The sequence below is a fragment of the Desmodus rotundus genome, chromosome 2, assembly GCF_022682495.2.
Source record: "Desmodus rotundus isolate HL8 chromosome 2, HLdesRot8A.1, whole genome shotgun sequence".
In the NCBI taxonomy this organism is placed as follows: domain Eukaryota; kingdom Metazoa; phylum Chordata; class Mammalia; order Chiroptera; family Phyllostomidae; genus Desmodus; species Desmodus rotundus.
Window position 1 is genome coordinate 147,924,723 of NC_071388.1, and position 16,936 is coordinate 147,941,658.

The 16,936-nt window shown below is 48.2% G+C and overlaps 1 protein-coding gene across 7 annotated transcripts in view; it reads left to right on the forward strand.

Moving 5' to 3' along the window:
* TANC1 (tetratricopeptide repeat, ankyrin repeat and coiled-coil containing 1) overlaps window positions 1-16,936 on the forward strand; it is a 217,733-nt gene that overhangs the window by 159,556 nt on the left and 41,241 nt on the right. For all 7 annotated transcript variants that reach the window (XM_024579816.4, XM_045187354.3, XM_024579817.4 and 4 more), the window contains 8 exons: window positions 109-231; window positions 1,060-1,341; window positions 2,119-2,276; window positions 4,382-4,613; window positions 5,756-5,922; window positions 7,881-8,488; window positions 15,467-15,575; window positions 16,561-16,683. In XM_024579816.4, coding sequence (XP_024435584.2) covers window positions 109-231; window positions 1,060-1,341; window positions 2,119-2,276; window positions 4,382-4,613; window positions 5,756-5,922; window positions 7,881-8,488; window positions 15,467-15,575; window positions 16,561-16,683 — 1,802 coding nt within the window. The remainder of the gene's footprint in view (window positions 1-108; window positions 232-1,059; window positions 1,342-2,118; window positions 2,277-4,381; window positions 4,614-5,755; window positions 5,923-7,880; window positions 8,489-15,466; window positions 15,576-16,560; window positions 16,684-16,936) is intronic.

Below are 16,936 nucleotides of genomic sequence, written 5' to 3' on the forward strand. Positions count from 1 at the left end.
TTTTGTTGAATGCGTGAACGGAATTGCTTAGTGATTTATAATTGTAGTACCTTGATTATGATATTAAACTCAACTTTGAAGAGACTAAACTTCAGTTTCATATTACAGCGACCAGCTCAACCAAATTGGAAGATTTGAGTTACTTAGATGGGCAGAGAAATGCTCCTCTTCGAACGTCAATTCGATTACCGTGGCACAATACGGCCGGAGGTAGGGCGCAGGAAGTTAAAGGTGTGTATCCTTCCGTCTGCCGTCATGTGGGTGTGACGAGCTCCGTCACTGAACCCTGAAGGTCCGTGATAGCCAGCATTTAAACCAGCTGCCATGAAAACAAGATGTGAATGATGTGTGTGTGTTAAGAGTTTATCTGGAAGGTGTGCTGAGGGGCCATCTTTCACAACTTTGGACTTCTTGAAATATATGATTAACTTGCTTCTGCTGAAAAATAATTTTGTAATACATTATTTTGAAGTGGGGAGTAGTTTAACACTCCCTCTTTTTTTTTTTTTGGTAATCAATGAAGAATCAGCCTTGTTTCGCTTCCTTGGGCTGTCTTGCCACCTCCTACGTCCCCCTGTAATGCACTATTATGTGGTCAACAGAGCCCCCCTCAGGACGAAGCACCGTGATCCCCGCGCCCCCGCCCCGCCCAGTGAGAGCTGGGGTCCTGTCTCCCGGGAAGGCACATCTTCATTCATTCAAACAGTTGCGGAAGAAATGTGTCTTAAAGACTGTTGGAGATAAACTGATGAGACAGGGTTTGGCCCTTGGAATCACTTTCTCGAATTCTCTCTGTGTCTGCTTTGAGTCTTCAGAATAATTTAGCGGCATAAAAGGACTAGAAAGTCACTTAAGTAGGATACTCTGTTGTCCCGATGGTGTATGATAAATGAGGTATTACACAGATATTAACAGGATCAGATTGGAAATCCAGATCCCTTTGAGGGTAAAACTACAGGCTATACCAAGGGCAACATACACATAATGATAAGTTGAGTTTTCTAGTGTAGAAAGTTGTGACACTCTTTGAAAAACGATGGTCTTCTTTCTTTTCCTAAGCACGATTCGCCCCCTACAAGCCCCAGGACATCCTGTTGAAGCCCCTGTTGTTTGAAGTGCCAAGCATAACAACAGACTCTGTGTTTGTGGGACGGGACTGGCTCTTCCACCAGATCGAAGAGAACTTGAGGAACGCGGAACTGACGGAAAATAGAGGGGCGGTGGTTGTTGGAAACGTGGGCTTCGGGAAGACGGCGATCATTTCTAAGCTGGTGGCGCTGAGCTGCCACGGCAGCCGCATGAGGCAGATCGCCTCCAACAGCCCCAGCCCATCACCCAAAAGTACGTCCGAGTTTAACTGCTTGTCTGGCTCGTCATGTTAACATAAGATAGATGGAGGAAATTACTGTTTGACAGACATAAGTTCCCAGTTTTCCTCAAGTTGTTCCAGCTGCTGTGTCAGGTTTGTGGTCACGTGATGGAGAACTGTTTGGGTGTCCATCTCTCATAGCGCCTGTGTAGGTGTGACCTGGCGTGAGGCCAGCCTTCCCTCGGGTCTCCTCTCTATAGGAGCAGAGATGGGGCAGTGAGGCCTGGCCAAGTGCGCTGGGGAATTTGTGGTCCTAATACCACAGCGGATAGGCTCCTGCAGAACAGGCCGGAAGGCATGTGTACAAAATCCTTTTGTACCCTGTGCTCTGCAGCCTTTGTCTTCTATACTGGATTTACCAAAAATATAAAAACTAACTTAGAAATGGAATGGTGTTGCCAAAGACTTGACTATTTATAGCTTACTTTATGTGTAATAAACACATTAAACGAAAGTGTCTCTAACATAATGAATCAGGAACAGATGAGCCATGCAAAATGTTTTTTAAAACCAAAAATAATTTAATAAAGGAAATGAGGAACAGTGGTTCTCCAGGGAGGACAGCTAGGTGGGTAGGAGACAGGGCTGGGGGCGCTGGCGCTCCCACATGCACCTTTGCATGTGGAGCTGTGCTCACTTGTCACCTGCTGGAGTGCTTCCTGTCTGACCGAGCAACACATTCACTGTCCCGCTGTGCACACCCGCATTGCGTTGCTGTAAACAATGGAATCGGTCTCTTTCCTCTGCAGCTTCAGATTCCTCCCCGGATCCTCCGTTCACTCCGTTGCTTTCACCCAGTACTTCTACGAGTGGTACCAATGTGGCTAAAACACCCACTGGGTCGGGGTCTGATACTCCTGAAAACCAAAGACCAAGGGAGGATGCAGTGAAATACCTCGCTTCCAAGGTAACTTAACTCCGGGTCTGTGAGAACTTCCAGAGAGAGAGAGAGAGAGGTTGGCTTCGGAAAAGTGAATTGGAAAAGAGATCTTACAACAGGGACAGCAGTTGCTTGATGCAAAAGTATAGCTTTTGATAAAAACGTGATAGAGTACTGCAAATGAAAGGCATGACTGAAAATAAGTATCTTAAGACATTGGCAGTGGACTTGTGTGCATCTTAAATAATGGATTGAAAATTCCTCAGTCAGCAGGAGGTAGTATCGCACTTGCCACAAATCTACCCTTACAATCGGCACGAGAGCAGGAAGGAGATCAGGAGCCTTGAACGTGATCCCCAGACCACCTCTGCCACGCTCTGTGCCTAAGACCCTTGGTTCCCTGAGCCTTTCTATCCAAGATTTTTTGTGGTGGTGTAAAAGAGACTTGGCTGAACCCCCCTTCCAAAATTTATGCTTGTCAAGGTCCTTCTGAAATTTTCCATCTGCTTAGCTTCCATCACAGGTTCACCAGCCACCCTCCTGGGTGAAGTCTTTCACGCCTTGCTCCTGGTGGGCTGCTTGGGTCTCCACGGCAGCAGTGGTGTGAGGTGGTGGAGCTGGAGAACCAGTGGGGGTGGGCATGAAGAGGGGCATCTGCTGAGGAAGCCCCCAGGGTGGAGGTGGGCCCGGGGAACTGAAATGAATGCTTCTCTGCCCCAGATCCTTGCTCCTCACTTCGGCATCCCTGGGGTGGGCAGCCTGACACCCTGACCCCGTCCTCTGTGCACGAATGGGTGACCTGCAGCGAGGGATGTGGAGCTGACGATAAAGCACCCACCACCCTGATTTTTCACACCACTTTGTGACCCAGCATAAGAGATCTTACACCAGAGACCTAGTGCTCACACACATGATCACACACACAACTGAAACAAAAGCATTGCAAGATTATACTTATTCTTACATCCTATATATTCACTTTATTTTTTTTTTAAAAAAGGTGTTTGGCTCCAAATTGATTTCATGACGCACCGTTGGGTGCTGGCTAGACTGTAGTCCAGGCTGTTTCATCGGTGGCTTTTTCAAGCCCCGGAGTCCTCATGGGGTCCTGCTAATCTGTGTCCAAGGGGGAGTGGACGAGCAGTCGTCTTTCCGGAGTGTTGCTGATCACTTTAGTCTAGAACAGAAGTCACACGAAGGTTCCAAATTGGCCACATCTACTCTTGTCACTTGCTTTTTAAGAGTCTGCAGGCTTGTTATCTAACCACAGATCTTCTGTTGCTAATCTGGGTTACCCTGGCAGGGCATTTAGCCTGTGCGTCTGCTGCCCTCAGCTGTGAACCGTAGCTAATGGTTCTTCTACGTGTCTGCTGGGGGGACAAGGAGAGCCGAGAGGGACCGCGCAGACTCAGATGCTGCTGAAAAACATAAGTACTTTACACTGTGTGTTTTGACCTTTTTCAAAACCCTTCCTTGCCTCATACTTATATTCCTTAGTTCATCCTCATGGGGCAAAGTATTTGGTTTTTCATTTACCTGCGGTGTACCGCTCACTCCTGACAGTTCGCCTCTGCCACTGTCCTCGGGGACGCGAACGAATACCTGCCACTTCATATCAGTCCCAACGAAGGGGATCCTCGTCATCCTCTCAGTGCTTAGGCAGGAACCTCCCTCCTCCTCTGTGTCCCTGCACAGCGTAGGCAGAGATTTGCCGAGTTCCGATTTTGACACTTCCAGTTGTTGCTGTTGAACTTCTGCACAGCGGGTCTCTGTGTGGGGTGGGTGTGGAGAAGGGGCTGAGGGCTTCAGCCAGCCTGCCTGGTCCTCTTGCCACAGGGAGGAAGCAGCCATGACTTCCGGCCCAGCCTTCGAAGCCACTGAGTGGCGCTGATCTTCGTGCTGATCAAGACAGATTTGTGGCTGCCGTGAAGAGGTTGCTTAGGTCCTGGCAAACCATGCGAATTGAATGAAGGCATCATTGAATCAATTAAGCTAATTTATGTCTCTATCTTGGGGAACAGAAGCAACATATTTTGTTACCTTGCAGACACTAGAATTTTGTCCCTGTGTGAGAGCATGAAAGGAATGGGGTGAAGAGGGTAAGGTGACGCTGCTGGTCTGCTTCCCCCCAGGTTGTGGCCTACCACTACTGCCAGGCCGACAACACCTACACGTGCCTGGTGCCCGAGTTCGTGCACAGCATCGCGGCTCTGCTCTGCCGGTCCCATCAGCTGGCCGCCTACAGGGACCTGCTGATACAGGAGCCCCAGCTACAGAGCATGCTGAGCCTCAGATCCTGCGTGCAGGACCCCGTGGCTGCCTTCAAGAGGGGAGTGCTGGAACCGCTCACAAACCTGAGAAACGGTACCTCCCAGCAGCCCCCTAGACCCCTCTCAACAGTAGCTCCAAGTCCCCAGGGCTGTCTTCAAAAGGAGCGGGGGTGAACTGGGCCCTGGGGTGGAAGTGAGATGGGTGCAGGGAAAAGACATGGGTGAATCTGCGTCTCTCCTCCCCTTCCTCAGAACCATCTTTCCAATGACCCACCCGAATGGTATAGTTTTAAATGAAACATCTCTAATAAGAACTAACTCACCAGTCGAACATTTCCAAGGTAGCTAATTTGCAACTGTAGGTTGTTTAGATGACTTGCTCTCTGGAAACTTGCCTGCATATTTTGCACTCCTACGTGACGGGGTGAGTTGATTGTTTAGGAATATTGCTGGCATGTTTTTTTCAGGACCTCTGCTCAGTTGACTTGAACCTAAAGCCATTTCTGGAAGTCTGATTTTGTTGCCCTTGAATGGTCTACAAGACGGGGCATGAGTGCTGTTACGGGCCCTTTGGTTTTTCATCCTTCCTCCTCCTCACCTTTTGAGCTAATTTATTTGCCTTCATAGCACTTCTTCCAAAAGGTGCTGTAGAGAGGGCATTGGAACAGATGTCATCCTTTCTCCTCAGTTCCTGGGCAGAAAGTTGGTGCTAGTAAGTAGGAAACTAAGTTTAGGTTTGTAGGAAAGAGCCTTGTTCTAGGAATCTCGAAAGCAGAGTTCTAACCCCAGCTAATGTGTGCCTCGGGCAGGATGCTGTGCCCCTTAGGGGCCAATTTTCCTCCCCAGAAATCCACCAAAGGTGTTCCTTGGTGGGGGTGGGGAGCCTAGGGTCTGTTCCAGATCTCCTCTCTCTGTTATCCTCACCGTACGCGCCCCAGAGACAGTAGTTTATGGCGCGCTAACTGTGATACATGGGTGGAATTCTGCTAAGTGTGTGTAATGCAATATGTTTCTGAAAACTGGCTGGTGAGAAGTGGTTCTCTCTTTGGCTCTGTGCTCCAGTTTCCATCGTGCATTTAATAGAAAATATGCTTCTGTGTAAACCGTTTCTTCTGCCATATGCAGACCTTTCTTAGTTTTTCCTGACACTTTCAACTGCGCATTAAAATACACTGGGTGGTGCCCCCTTATAGAAATGCATAATTTCGTAATTAAAAAAAGTATTTTATCCTTTAGAGCAGAAAATTCCTGAAGAAGAATATATTATTTTGATAGACGGCTTGAATGAAGCTGAGTTCCATAAACCCGATTATGGAGATACACTTTCTTCATTTATTACCAAGATTATCTCTAAATTTCCTGCGTGGTTGAAGTTGATTGTCACTGTGAGAGCAAATTTTCAGGTAAAAAAAGAATTTTCATATCTCTTTCCAAGTCCTTATACTCAAATTTTGCAGTGATTAATAGTAATGATTTAAACTTGTAAACCATTTAGCTGCTGAATTTAAAACTGTATTAAGACTTTGAAATATTAAAGTGTACAAACCCCCAAATGTGGGAAATGCTGACCGTTTTACCCCCAAGGCACATTTACTGAGATGTCGGGAAGTTTTCTGTTAGCAACTGACCTGACCTTGTGCATCCAAAACAGCGGTCAGGCCCCGGCTCCCCGCCGCTCGGTCTGGGGGCTGTGCGAGGTGTGCGGCTGAAGGTCTCTTGGAATTGAAGGCTATTCTTACCAGTGGTTGTTTGCCTGGGTTTGCAGTGGGACTTCGTTTTGTTTTCTTTGGGTTTTTTTTTTTTTGTATGAAGAAAACAGGGAGGGATGAAAAAAGGGAATTTTTAAGACCTATTCTGAGAGAAGGTCTATTTTTTTCAGAAAACTCAAACATGAGATAACCTTTGTAGTGAGATGAGTGTTGTTTTTAAATTCTTTTCATACTTCCCCTCATTTTAACCCTAAAGTTGTATCTCAGCCCTGGACACACCTTCCTTCTACCTTGTTCTTTTTTAGTAAAGACCTTAAATGTTGCCCTTTTATGATACTTAGTTAAAAGTAGCATTTGGGCCCTTACCAGTGTGGCTTAGTTGGTTGGGCATCATCCCACAAAGCGAAAGGTTGCTGGTTCGATTCCCAGTCAGGGCACGTGTCTGGGTTGTGGGTTTGGTCCCTGCTCGGGGTACGTGAGACAGGCAACCGTTGATCAATGTTTTTCTCTCCCTCCCTTCTCCTCTCTCTAAAAATAAATAAATAAAATCTTTTAAAAAATGTGAAGTAAAATAATCAATAGCATTTTGGGGTTTTTTTTCCCCCCCGCATTAAAAGTGGCATTAGACCTCAGTCGAACTTGATGTTCTTTTTAAAAAGTAGATTTGATTTGTACCCTTTTCAGTCATTTTCCACACAGTAAGCAGATGCTAGCAGTCAACAGCGCACGGGGAGAGGAGTCCTGGGTTTTCCGTACGGCTGTGTGAGTGTTCGGAGGTTCAGTTAGCATCCTCGGACAATGGGAGTCAGTGACGCAGCCCGCCTCCTGCAGTTACTCCATCCAGTGAGGACGTGTACATCAGCACTTCAGAAATGATAGTGACAAGTTACAAAAAAAGCCCACCAAACCTATCGCTGCCCTTAAGTGTCAGGACGGTGCTTATCTCCAGGACGGGAAGAGATGGTCAGGGAGCTGATGTTTGCTCTCAGGCTGCTGGTTACCAGGGAGATCTGACTTTGTGAAAATTAATGACGCCTTGCACTTCTATGTGCACTTCTGCATGTATTACCTCAATTTAAGAGTTTACTACAAGGCGGCAACCTAAGAAATTGACAGTGGGCTCTATGGGGGTCGGGCACCTTGTGACGGCGGCACTGGGCACAGCCAGAGGCTGTTTCGGGTCCCTGGTTCAGGTGGGCTGCCCTGCTAGCTGCACTAAGAGGGACGCCTCTTATCTGCGCGCCTGGCTGTTCTTAGAGTACAGTGGTGGCTTGTGTTTGTCCTCGTTATATAACCAGTTGCACAATGTAAGGATTACGGGTATCAGGTTACCTCCGGGCCTCACTGCCCCTTTGCGGGTCCGGCCAGGTGGCATTGTTGTTGGGCCTTTGCCTCTCGCTGGGCTCTGAGTCTTTGGATCAGGGCTTTGGAAAAGCCTTCACTGATTCGATCTTGCATCAGGATTTCTTTCACATAAGCTTTTTATCTTCAACTTATCCTATTACATGTTTTAATACAAAATAATGAGTCCCTGTAATCCACGAAAATCCTCCTTGAAAGAAAACTAGTGAATCTGGTTTGAAATGCAGCTGACATAAAAAAAGAAATCTCTGTGGAGTGACACCATGGTGTGTGTGGTTTTTTTTTTCCAGGAAATCGTAAGTGCACTGCCGTTTGTCAAGCTTTCCTTAGATGACTTTCCCGACAACAAGGACATTCACAGTGACCTGCACGCCTACGTCCAGCACAGAGTCCACAGCAGCCAGGACATCCTCAGCAATATCTCCCTGAACGGCAAGGCCGACGCCACCCTCATCGGGAAAGTGAGCAGCCACCTGGTGCTGCGGAGCCTTGGCTCCTACCTGTACCTCAAACTCACCTTGGACCTCTTCCAGAGGGGACACCTGGTCATCAAAAGTGCCAGCTACAAGGTGGTGCCCGTATCTCTGTCCGAGCTCTACCTGCTGCAGTGCAACATGAAGTTCATGACCCAGTCTGCCTTCGAGAGGGCGCTTCCGATTTTAAACGTGGCCCTCGCGTCCCTCCACCCCATGACGGACGAGCAGATCTTCCAGGCCATCAATGCTGGCCACGTTCAAGGGGAGCAGGGGTGGGAAGACTTTCAGCAGAGGATGGAAGCCCTGTCCTGCTTCCTCATTAAGAGGCGGGACAAAACCCGCATGTTCTGCCACCCCTCCTTCAGGGAGTGGCTGGTTTGGAGAGCAGACGGTGAAAACACGGCCTTCCTATGCGAGCCCAGGTACGATAGGACACGGTCTGTCAGCTCTTTGCAGGGGTCTGTGTTGCACTGGGGGAAGGAACTTCAAACATGATTCACTTTTTTTTTTTTAATGGAAAGGCAATGCAGAATGAAAAATTCAGGAGAAGCAATGGAAAATTCTCTCTGCTACTAACCAAAAGCTTCCTCCCTTTAATTGGTAGAACTTTAGGACTCCTTGGTACATTTGGGTAAAAGAGGCACTAGGAGATGCCTTGGTGCTACTTCTGTGCCATCCTGTCCCGTCCCCTGTCACAGGAGCTATCTGTGGTGGGAAGATGTGTGTCAGTTCCAGGAAACAGTGGGCTTCTCTAGAAGCTGTTCCCAGCTCTTTCTTCCCCTGGGGGTCTGTAGACTATCTTGGACCCCCAGCACCCCTCCCCACCTGCCACCTCATGAGTACACAGCTTGTCCCAGGGATCAGATGTGGCTGCTGGCCCAGAGGGGAGCACACCGATCACACCTGGCCACCTTGTTTTATACTTGTGGTTTGGCTCAGTCTAACAGCCTGGGATTTGGGGTCAGGAGGACTGAGGTTCCAGTCTCAGATGCCCCATTTATGAGATGGTGGTGGGGCAGCTACATCCACGAAGGTTCCCCTGAGGATTTGCAGCAGGGGGGAGCCAGGACGCAGTTCTCCCTGTTGCTCAGGGAAGAGGCGGTGGTAAACCTGCCTGTCGTGTAGGTGATGCTTCGTGTAGGTGTAGGCGCTTTCAGATTAGGGTATGTTCGTGACACCACTTCTTCCTGGCCTTGGACCTGGCTCTGGCTGTGGCCTTGGCCCGCATCTTTGTTGTCTTGAATGGCTTCTGTTCTCTGTGAGTCAGAATTGCTCCCGACTCCTGCAGTGGGTCTGGCAAACTGCCAAATTGTCCTTTTGGGCTGGATGGAGCATTTGACCAGATGCTAGGGTCCAGAAATGAATAAAAACTTGCAGTCAGCGCCTCACAAGTGTTGACAATGTTGACCTAATAGGTCTAGCTGCTATTTTATGTTGTGATAGTATTTTCTTAGGTGATACTGGGCTACGAATTTATCTTTTAAACCTGGTAACACCCAGGTTATTGAGCCAGACCATAAGAGCTAGGTAAATTTTACGGGATGACATACTTAGTGAAGGCAGGTTATTTTCTAGGAAAAGTGGATCATTTTCTAGGAAGATAGACTGTCATTGAGTTTGTAGAAACAAAAATAAGCTGAAAGACTCCAACAGTGCGTGTAGACTGTGCATGTTGCAGGGGGTTTGAGGCATAAGTACTTGGGCTGTAGTCACAGTTAAGCTACACTCCCTTTTGGGTGGTAGGTGGCACTGAGGCCATGCAGCCTAGGGCACAGCTGAGAGTGGGGTGACCGGTGGGTTGTTACCCATAGTCTCGCACTCCTTAGTGCTGGTGTGTCCCTATAAGCAGGGATGGGGGCTTACCAGGGGCGGAGCCAGGACTAGGCTGAGGCACTTGGGGTGCAGAGGAGTTGTTACTGGGTTGGCCCAAAAGTCCATTATGTTTTTTCTGTAAAAGGCAGTTTTTTATTTTCACCAACAACTTTATTGATTTGGATATTTTGAGTATGTCGGCTATCTCCTGCTACTGGCTTCTAGTGGGCAGAGGCCAGGGGTGCTGCTAAACATCTTCCAATGCATAAGGCAGTGCACAGCAAGAATTATTTGGTCAAAATGTCAGTAGTACCAAGAAACTTCAGAAACCACTTTTGACATGTTTCATCAGTCACAGCACCTTCTCCATACACTGCACCAATTTTTTTTTTTTTTGCATTGGTTGCATTTTTACCTTTCTTGAAATAATAAAGCATAATATGCTGAAAATGTTGCATATTTCCTTCCATCTTCAGTATTAAGACAGCTGCACAAAAATTCATCAATTTTGATTTTTTTAAATGCACACGGATATGACGGCCGGCACGATACAATCTAACAAGATTGTTTTGAGTGACGTTAGAGACGACTAAGTGCTATTACAGCCATTGCACGGGAAAAAACAGCAGACTTTTTGATCCCCCCAGTACTTCCCAGAATGTGCAAGTCAGCATTTACCCAGGAGCTGTATAGTCCTTGAACTTCAGTCAGCAGACAGACAATACATAGAACAACGTTGGGAGGAGGCTACCGGACTTAGTTCGGCAAAAGTTTTTGTGGGCCCTCCATGTGCAGGGTCATGTGACAGACACACAGATTCCTGGGACAACGGCCCCGCTCTTGAGGGCTTCTCACACAGGAGAGCAGATGCGGCGTGCACTGACCTTTCTGGGGGAGCCTCGCTGCACATGGGCCTTCGGGGAAGAGAATGAGAAGCTTCTGCTGGGCGAGAGACCATTTCTGGAAAATGCCTCACATACATGGTGATATTCGAGTTGGGCCTGGAAAGATGAGTAGCACGTCTCTTCCCACACCTACTAGTGGTAATTTTCCCAATTATAGAGAAGAAAAAGGAAAAAGAATCCAACACGCAGGGACAGTGACACTTTACTTTTTATTGCTGCCCTTCCCTGCATTTAAAACATTTTCCAAATTATTTTTTCTGTATTAAAATTCCCACTCTGCTTGTTTTGCTTAATACATTGTGGACGTTTAGAAAGCTGTTTGGACATCTGAGTAAAGTGTCGTTTTGCATGTCCTTGGAGGCGCAAGTGATAGTCCTTCACTGTTCCCTTACTGTGGGTGTCTCACATTGTTTCTGGTTACTTATACACGTAAAAACCTGTTGTGAATATCTTGGTGCTTTACAGGAAAGCAACAGAGTTTGAGGGAGGTCTGCACGAAAATCCTGTTTCCTGTAGTACTTGTGTAATTTTTGTACAAATTATTGCACAAATTTTTTTAATTCTCCAAACCTTAATCTTCTTATCTGTAAAAAGACAAAGAATGTGCCCTCATTGTGCCACTGTGGCTCTTACAGAGGAGAGCACTTCAGAGGGCCTGCTCGTCCCCCGCCCCCCTTTTCTTCCTGTGTTTGATTATTCCTTGGGTTTGAATCCAGGAGCAGAATCACTACAGGAAAGAGTTAAGTTACTCAGAGCCTTCATTCATATCACCTAGACTTACACACGACCCATATTTGGAAAATTTGCTCCATCTGTTATTTTTTTGTTGAATACATGATAGAGTTCATGATATTTTACTTGAAATAATTGATCAGGAATCTCAAAACAGATTTTCACCCCTGACCACAGTGCCGTCCTAATTCCCAGAATATCGATGCCGTTCGCCGGTGTCCCTGCCGTGCGGCTGTGCTCATGTTGCCCCGCTTCCTTCTTGCTGTTTCACTGTGTGGCATCAGGGTCCGTGTGAGGTCCGCAAAACACATTTTACATGTCCCTTTTCGTCTGTAGATTCCCGCCGCCTTCTTTTTGTTTTTTCTTTGCATTTATTTGTTTTAAAAGAACAACTGGGTAGTCTGTCCTGGCAGTTTCCCCTAACGTGAATTTTGCTGGTTGTGGTCTCATGGCTGTTTTTAATGCGTGTATCACCTTTATTCTCTATAAGTTGGTAGTTAAACCTAGAAGGCTGATCATATTTTATTTAAAATTTTTTTTTGCAAAGATACTTAATAGGCGGTAGAGAGTACTTCCATCAGGAGGCACTAACGTCCTAATGTGTCTCAGAGCCATTGATGGATCATTTCCGGACCGTGTGATTCATTAAGATCACACAAGGGCTCTTTAATCGACAGCAGTCTTCCATCTACTTTTTTCCATGTCATTGACTTGAGGAATGAGTGGGCAGGGTTTCCACAGGTGGAACCAGGCTGTTGGGACAGGAGGAGCTGTGTAAGGCATCCCATCAGAATAAGCTGGCTGTGTTCTGGCAACAACAAATCAAGTTAGACTGGAGCTTTTGTCATGGAACAGAGAAGCAGAAAGAACTACATGAAGGAGCATGTGTCTCAGGAGCATGGCCTTTTATCAGTCACCTCTAAAGAACTTGTGAAGGTTCTGAAGTGCAGATCATCTAGGTGGACAGGGGTGGGGTGGGGTGGAGTGTGGGGACCACTCCACTGTGACAGCCGGGAGTGGGGGCTTGTCAAACCTGGCTCCAGGATGCAGTGAGGTGGAGGCAGGCCTTGCTGAGATAGGTGGGCATGGCTTGGCCTTGCAGGCAGAGTCAAGGAGAAGAAGGTGCTATAATAAGGTGTTAAGCCTTAGAAACCAGGAGTGGCCTTGCTCTCAAAGAGGGTAAGAGAGGCAGAAGGTGTGAGATGGGTTTTGCAGAGCAGGAGCTAGCTTTTGTTTTCAGTTTCAGCTTGTGGGGTTGGCGGCTCCCCCAGTTAGACAGGTTCCAATGGCAGGTGGGATCTCAGGTTGGAAGAGAAGCTGGAGTTGAAGAGTTGGCATCACTGGTGGAGAGGCGGTGGTGGACTTGCTGAGGAAGTGTACTTAGAGGAAAGGGAGCACCGGGCTGCTGGGGTGCGGAGGAGGGTTTTAGGGGAGGAAGTTGGGGTGGGAGGGCTGCTGAGATGTGAAGGAAGGTGAGGATTAAGAGGAAGCCATTGTCTCTTCAGTTCGAGAGGAGGTCCTGGACCCTTAGGGACTCCTTCCACTGGGTTGTGAGGAGTGAAAGGGGAGAGCGCCAACATCCTGGGTTGGAAAGTAGAAGGATGGAAAGGTCTGGGGTTGTGTGAATGTGGGGAGGAAGGGTTTTGGTTTTGTTTTTAACATACAGGAGGTTGGGATGTTGTTGGAAACATGCAGTGTGGGGAAACACAATCCATAAAGAAGGAGAAATTGGAATGCAAGGGAATGGGGGCTAAGCGAGGGGGCAGCTTGCAGCCTTTGTTCTCATTGAGTCTGTTCACAGCATCATTCTAGCTGAACCCCCTCTCGTTTGCATGCATCTCCTCCCTTCACTGAGAGCTCCCCAAGGGAAGCACCTTCCATTATTCCCACCGAATCCCCAGTGTCAAAAAAGCATGGTGCAGGGGGATGGTAATGAACAAATGAATGAATGAGAAAGCATGTTTTCCTGGTTAAAAGCATGGACTCTCACATTGGGTGGATTGTGGTTCAAATTTCTGCTCAGTCATTCACTAGCCATATGATCTTGGGTAAATCACTCAGCTGTTCAGGCCTGTTTCCTCATGTAAACAAATTGGGAATCATAATGCTCAGTGATTCACAGGTCATGCAGGTTAAATAAATCAGCTAAGTTTCTGCATCTGGCACAAAGTAAGCTTTGCCAAATGAACAGACTCATGAGGGAAGGTAGACTTAGAGGGGGCACGTGATCCCGAGACCAGGAGGAGAGAAAGAGGAGGTAGCTTGGATATAAGGGAGTGCAGGTATCCAGCGACTACATGGTGAATTGTCTCCTCGGAGAGGTGGGAAGCCCCGTGCTTAGCTGGGAGCCCTGGAGACCTTTGGCCCAGCCATCGACACGTGCGTGGTTGTCCCCGGTAAGGGCCGGCACGTTTTTGTTGTGGACATGGTTGGCATGACCGCAGGGCTCAGCAGACGGGGAAACTGAGGATGGCTGAGCCATGGTTTGGGACGGTGGCCCTGACCGGAGTGATGTGGACCAGGTGGGACCCTGGGACTAGCCCATGGAGAGGGGCTGGGGAGAGTGCGGGGACTGGAGCACGGCAGGTAGCAGAGAGCGGGTTCCCTGCGAACAAGGGAGCAGGAGAGGTGGGAGCATGGGAGGCTGTCACCTGAGAGGGGAGCCCCGAGCCTGAGGTTCGGGAGGTGGAGTACGTGCATGGAGCCCTGGGTGATGTACTCATGCGGAACCCCCAGACCCGTACAAGACGTTGGCCTGGACACTCAGTGGCAACGTGGCCTTAGAGTCGTACCTTCCCCTGTCATATGAAAGGCAATCTCTTGGCATCCACCTGCCTTTATTTCCTTGTCTGCAACACGGTTTATAACCTCCTTGAGAAACAGGATGCATCTGGATCAACACTGTTGAAATCATGAATACTTTTAATCATCTGGATTAGCAGCTATCAGAAAACACTCTAGGAGAATGTATTATTTTCCCATAATGTTTATCTTTTTCTCCACAAATACCTGCTTCGCCCCTCGCCCCCGCAAATTCAGCACCTCACAGTTTTCAGGTTGATAGAAATGACAATAGTTGGCACTGTGCAGAAGGCCCTGTTGTCGTAAGCAACCATCAGCATCTTTTCCAAAGGAACTGGCTCAGACAAAGACGTGGAGTCCTCAGGAGACAGAATGAGTCCCACAGACTTGGAGGGGAAAGTGGGTAGCAGGGCTCCTCCCTGAAACGGGTAGTAGGGCACTCAGTGGTCATGTCAGTTGAATGTCCACCAGGCGCCCGGACAGAGCAAGGCCCCTCATACATCTTGGCTCTCTTTCCCCCACAACCATCATGCTCCGTCCAAGCCTAGAATTCTAGGTGTTTCTGATCACGAGCTATTGCTATGCAGGACCTGGCTTTTCTTCTCTCCCGTTGGAAGGCCTTGTCCTTTGGCCCAGTTTTACCCCAGTAGAGATTGTCCTGAGGGGAGTCCTGAGTGCCAGGGCCTGTGCCGGCTCTGCTCCACCTGTCCATCTGTGCATCGTCCAACTGTCTGTCCATCCATCCAAGAAACACAAAGTGGAGGACTTACTAAGTGTTGGCATTTGTGACTTAGACAAGACCCCTAGTTTCATGGACTTTACACTTTTGTGACAAATAAGGTGATGACAGAGAGTGGATGGTTCCAGAGATAAAGACCTGCCCTGACCTAGGGCTCCCCTCTGGGTGGCTCCATGGAGGTAGGAGCCAGAGAAAGCTGGTAGGCTTCTAGTAGGTTCCAATCCAGAGAAAGCCCTTAAGTAACTTGAAGAACAAGCAGCATCGGCCATCTTTTGTAAAGAGGCAGCTTTCCACCGTTTTGGGTGGTGAGGCTGAAGTGCCGGGATTGCAGGGTTTGTGTGGCCATGTTCTCCCCTGGGGGCCGGTGGTGCGGGGCCGTGTGTTACAAGTCTCTGTGTTTCTGGCCCCAGGAATGGGCACGCTCTCCTGGCATTCATGTTCTCGCGACAAGAGGGCAAGCTGAACCGCCAGCAGACCATGGAGCTGGGTCACCACATCCTGAAGGCACACATTTTCAAGGTGAGACACACACCGCTGAGAGGAAGGGTCTCACTGTTGTTGGCTTTTTGAGTCTTGGTTTTGGAGATTTTCGACAGTTTCGTCAGTCCTCTCAGAGCCCTCCACAAGCTGCCCTCCAAACACAACTCCCTCCCTTCTCCCTAGAAGTAACCACTGTTCTGACTTAGAATCACTCCTGTGTGTATCTAAATGATATGGTGACTTTCCCCGCTTTAAGTCCCTTTAAAGTTTCTTTCCACCTAAAGTTTCTATTTCATTCATTCCCTTTTGTTTCCTTGTTACTTCATGGCCAAAGAACATGAGTTACTTGAACTCTAGTTTGTTTTGTTTTTGTAGTCAGACAATTTATTTTCCTGAATTTAGAATCAGGTTCAACTTGACCTCTAGTTTTGCACCACCTGGACTTTTTAGTTGTTCTTATTTCTCATGATCTAGTTTAACATGTTCCTCTTTCCTCCAGATTTCCTGTCATTTGGTAGTTGTGTCTAGAGGCTTAATCACATTCAGGTTTGATGTTTTTCCCCAGGGTGTCACGATTACTTTGCAGTTAGAGTTTAAACTCTGTGTAGTTCTACACGGGGCTGCTTGCATCAGGAGGCACAGCATTTGTGCTTGCTTCCCTTCCTGCGATGCCCTCAGCCTCTCCAGGTCTCTGCCTGCATTCATTCACTCATGGTGGGTTACAGAATGGTGATATTTTATTGCTTATTCTTCCTTTCACTGCCTGGAGAACTTCTCTAAAGAGAAGAAACTTTCTCCCCATTGGCCATCTCTTCCCCCAGGCCTACAGATCAAGTGGCAAAGGCTGGTGAGTGCCTTGACCCTTAGTTTCAGGAGGGAAGGCTCACAGGCCCAGGCCTGCTTTGTCACAGCTTGCACCACGGGTCAGCACCTACCTGCACGCCCTGGGGCGGACCTGCTTTTGGACCAGTGCCTCAGGCAGGAAAGGAGGAGTTGAGGCCGACCTGTCTCTAATTGCTTCCAGGGCCTCAGCAAGAAGACAGGAATCTCTTCAAGCCATCTCCAAGCCCTGTGGATCGGGTACAGTACTGAGGGACTGTCTGCAGCTCTCGCCTCTCTCAGGAATCTCTATACTCCCAATGTCAAGGTGAGCAAGCAACTCTTCTGCACAGAGAAGCAGAGCCCCCAGCCCAATGCCAGCTGCTATTTCCCCAGCCGTCCTCCCTCTCCGCTGCCCTGGCGGTGCCAGAGGAGATGGAGGAGCTTCTAATGATGCTCTTTCCCTGATGTAAATCACACAGACTTGAAAGCTCTATTACCATTTCTCTTCTAGAAGTGTAGCTTTCCCTCAGCAGGAAGAGGTGGGTGGTCGGGGCGGCTGTGTGAGCAAGAGGTGACTG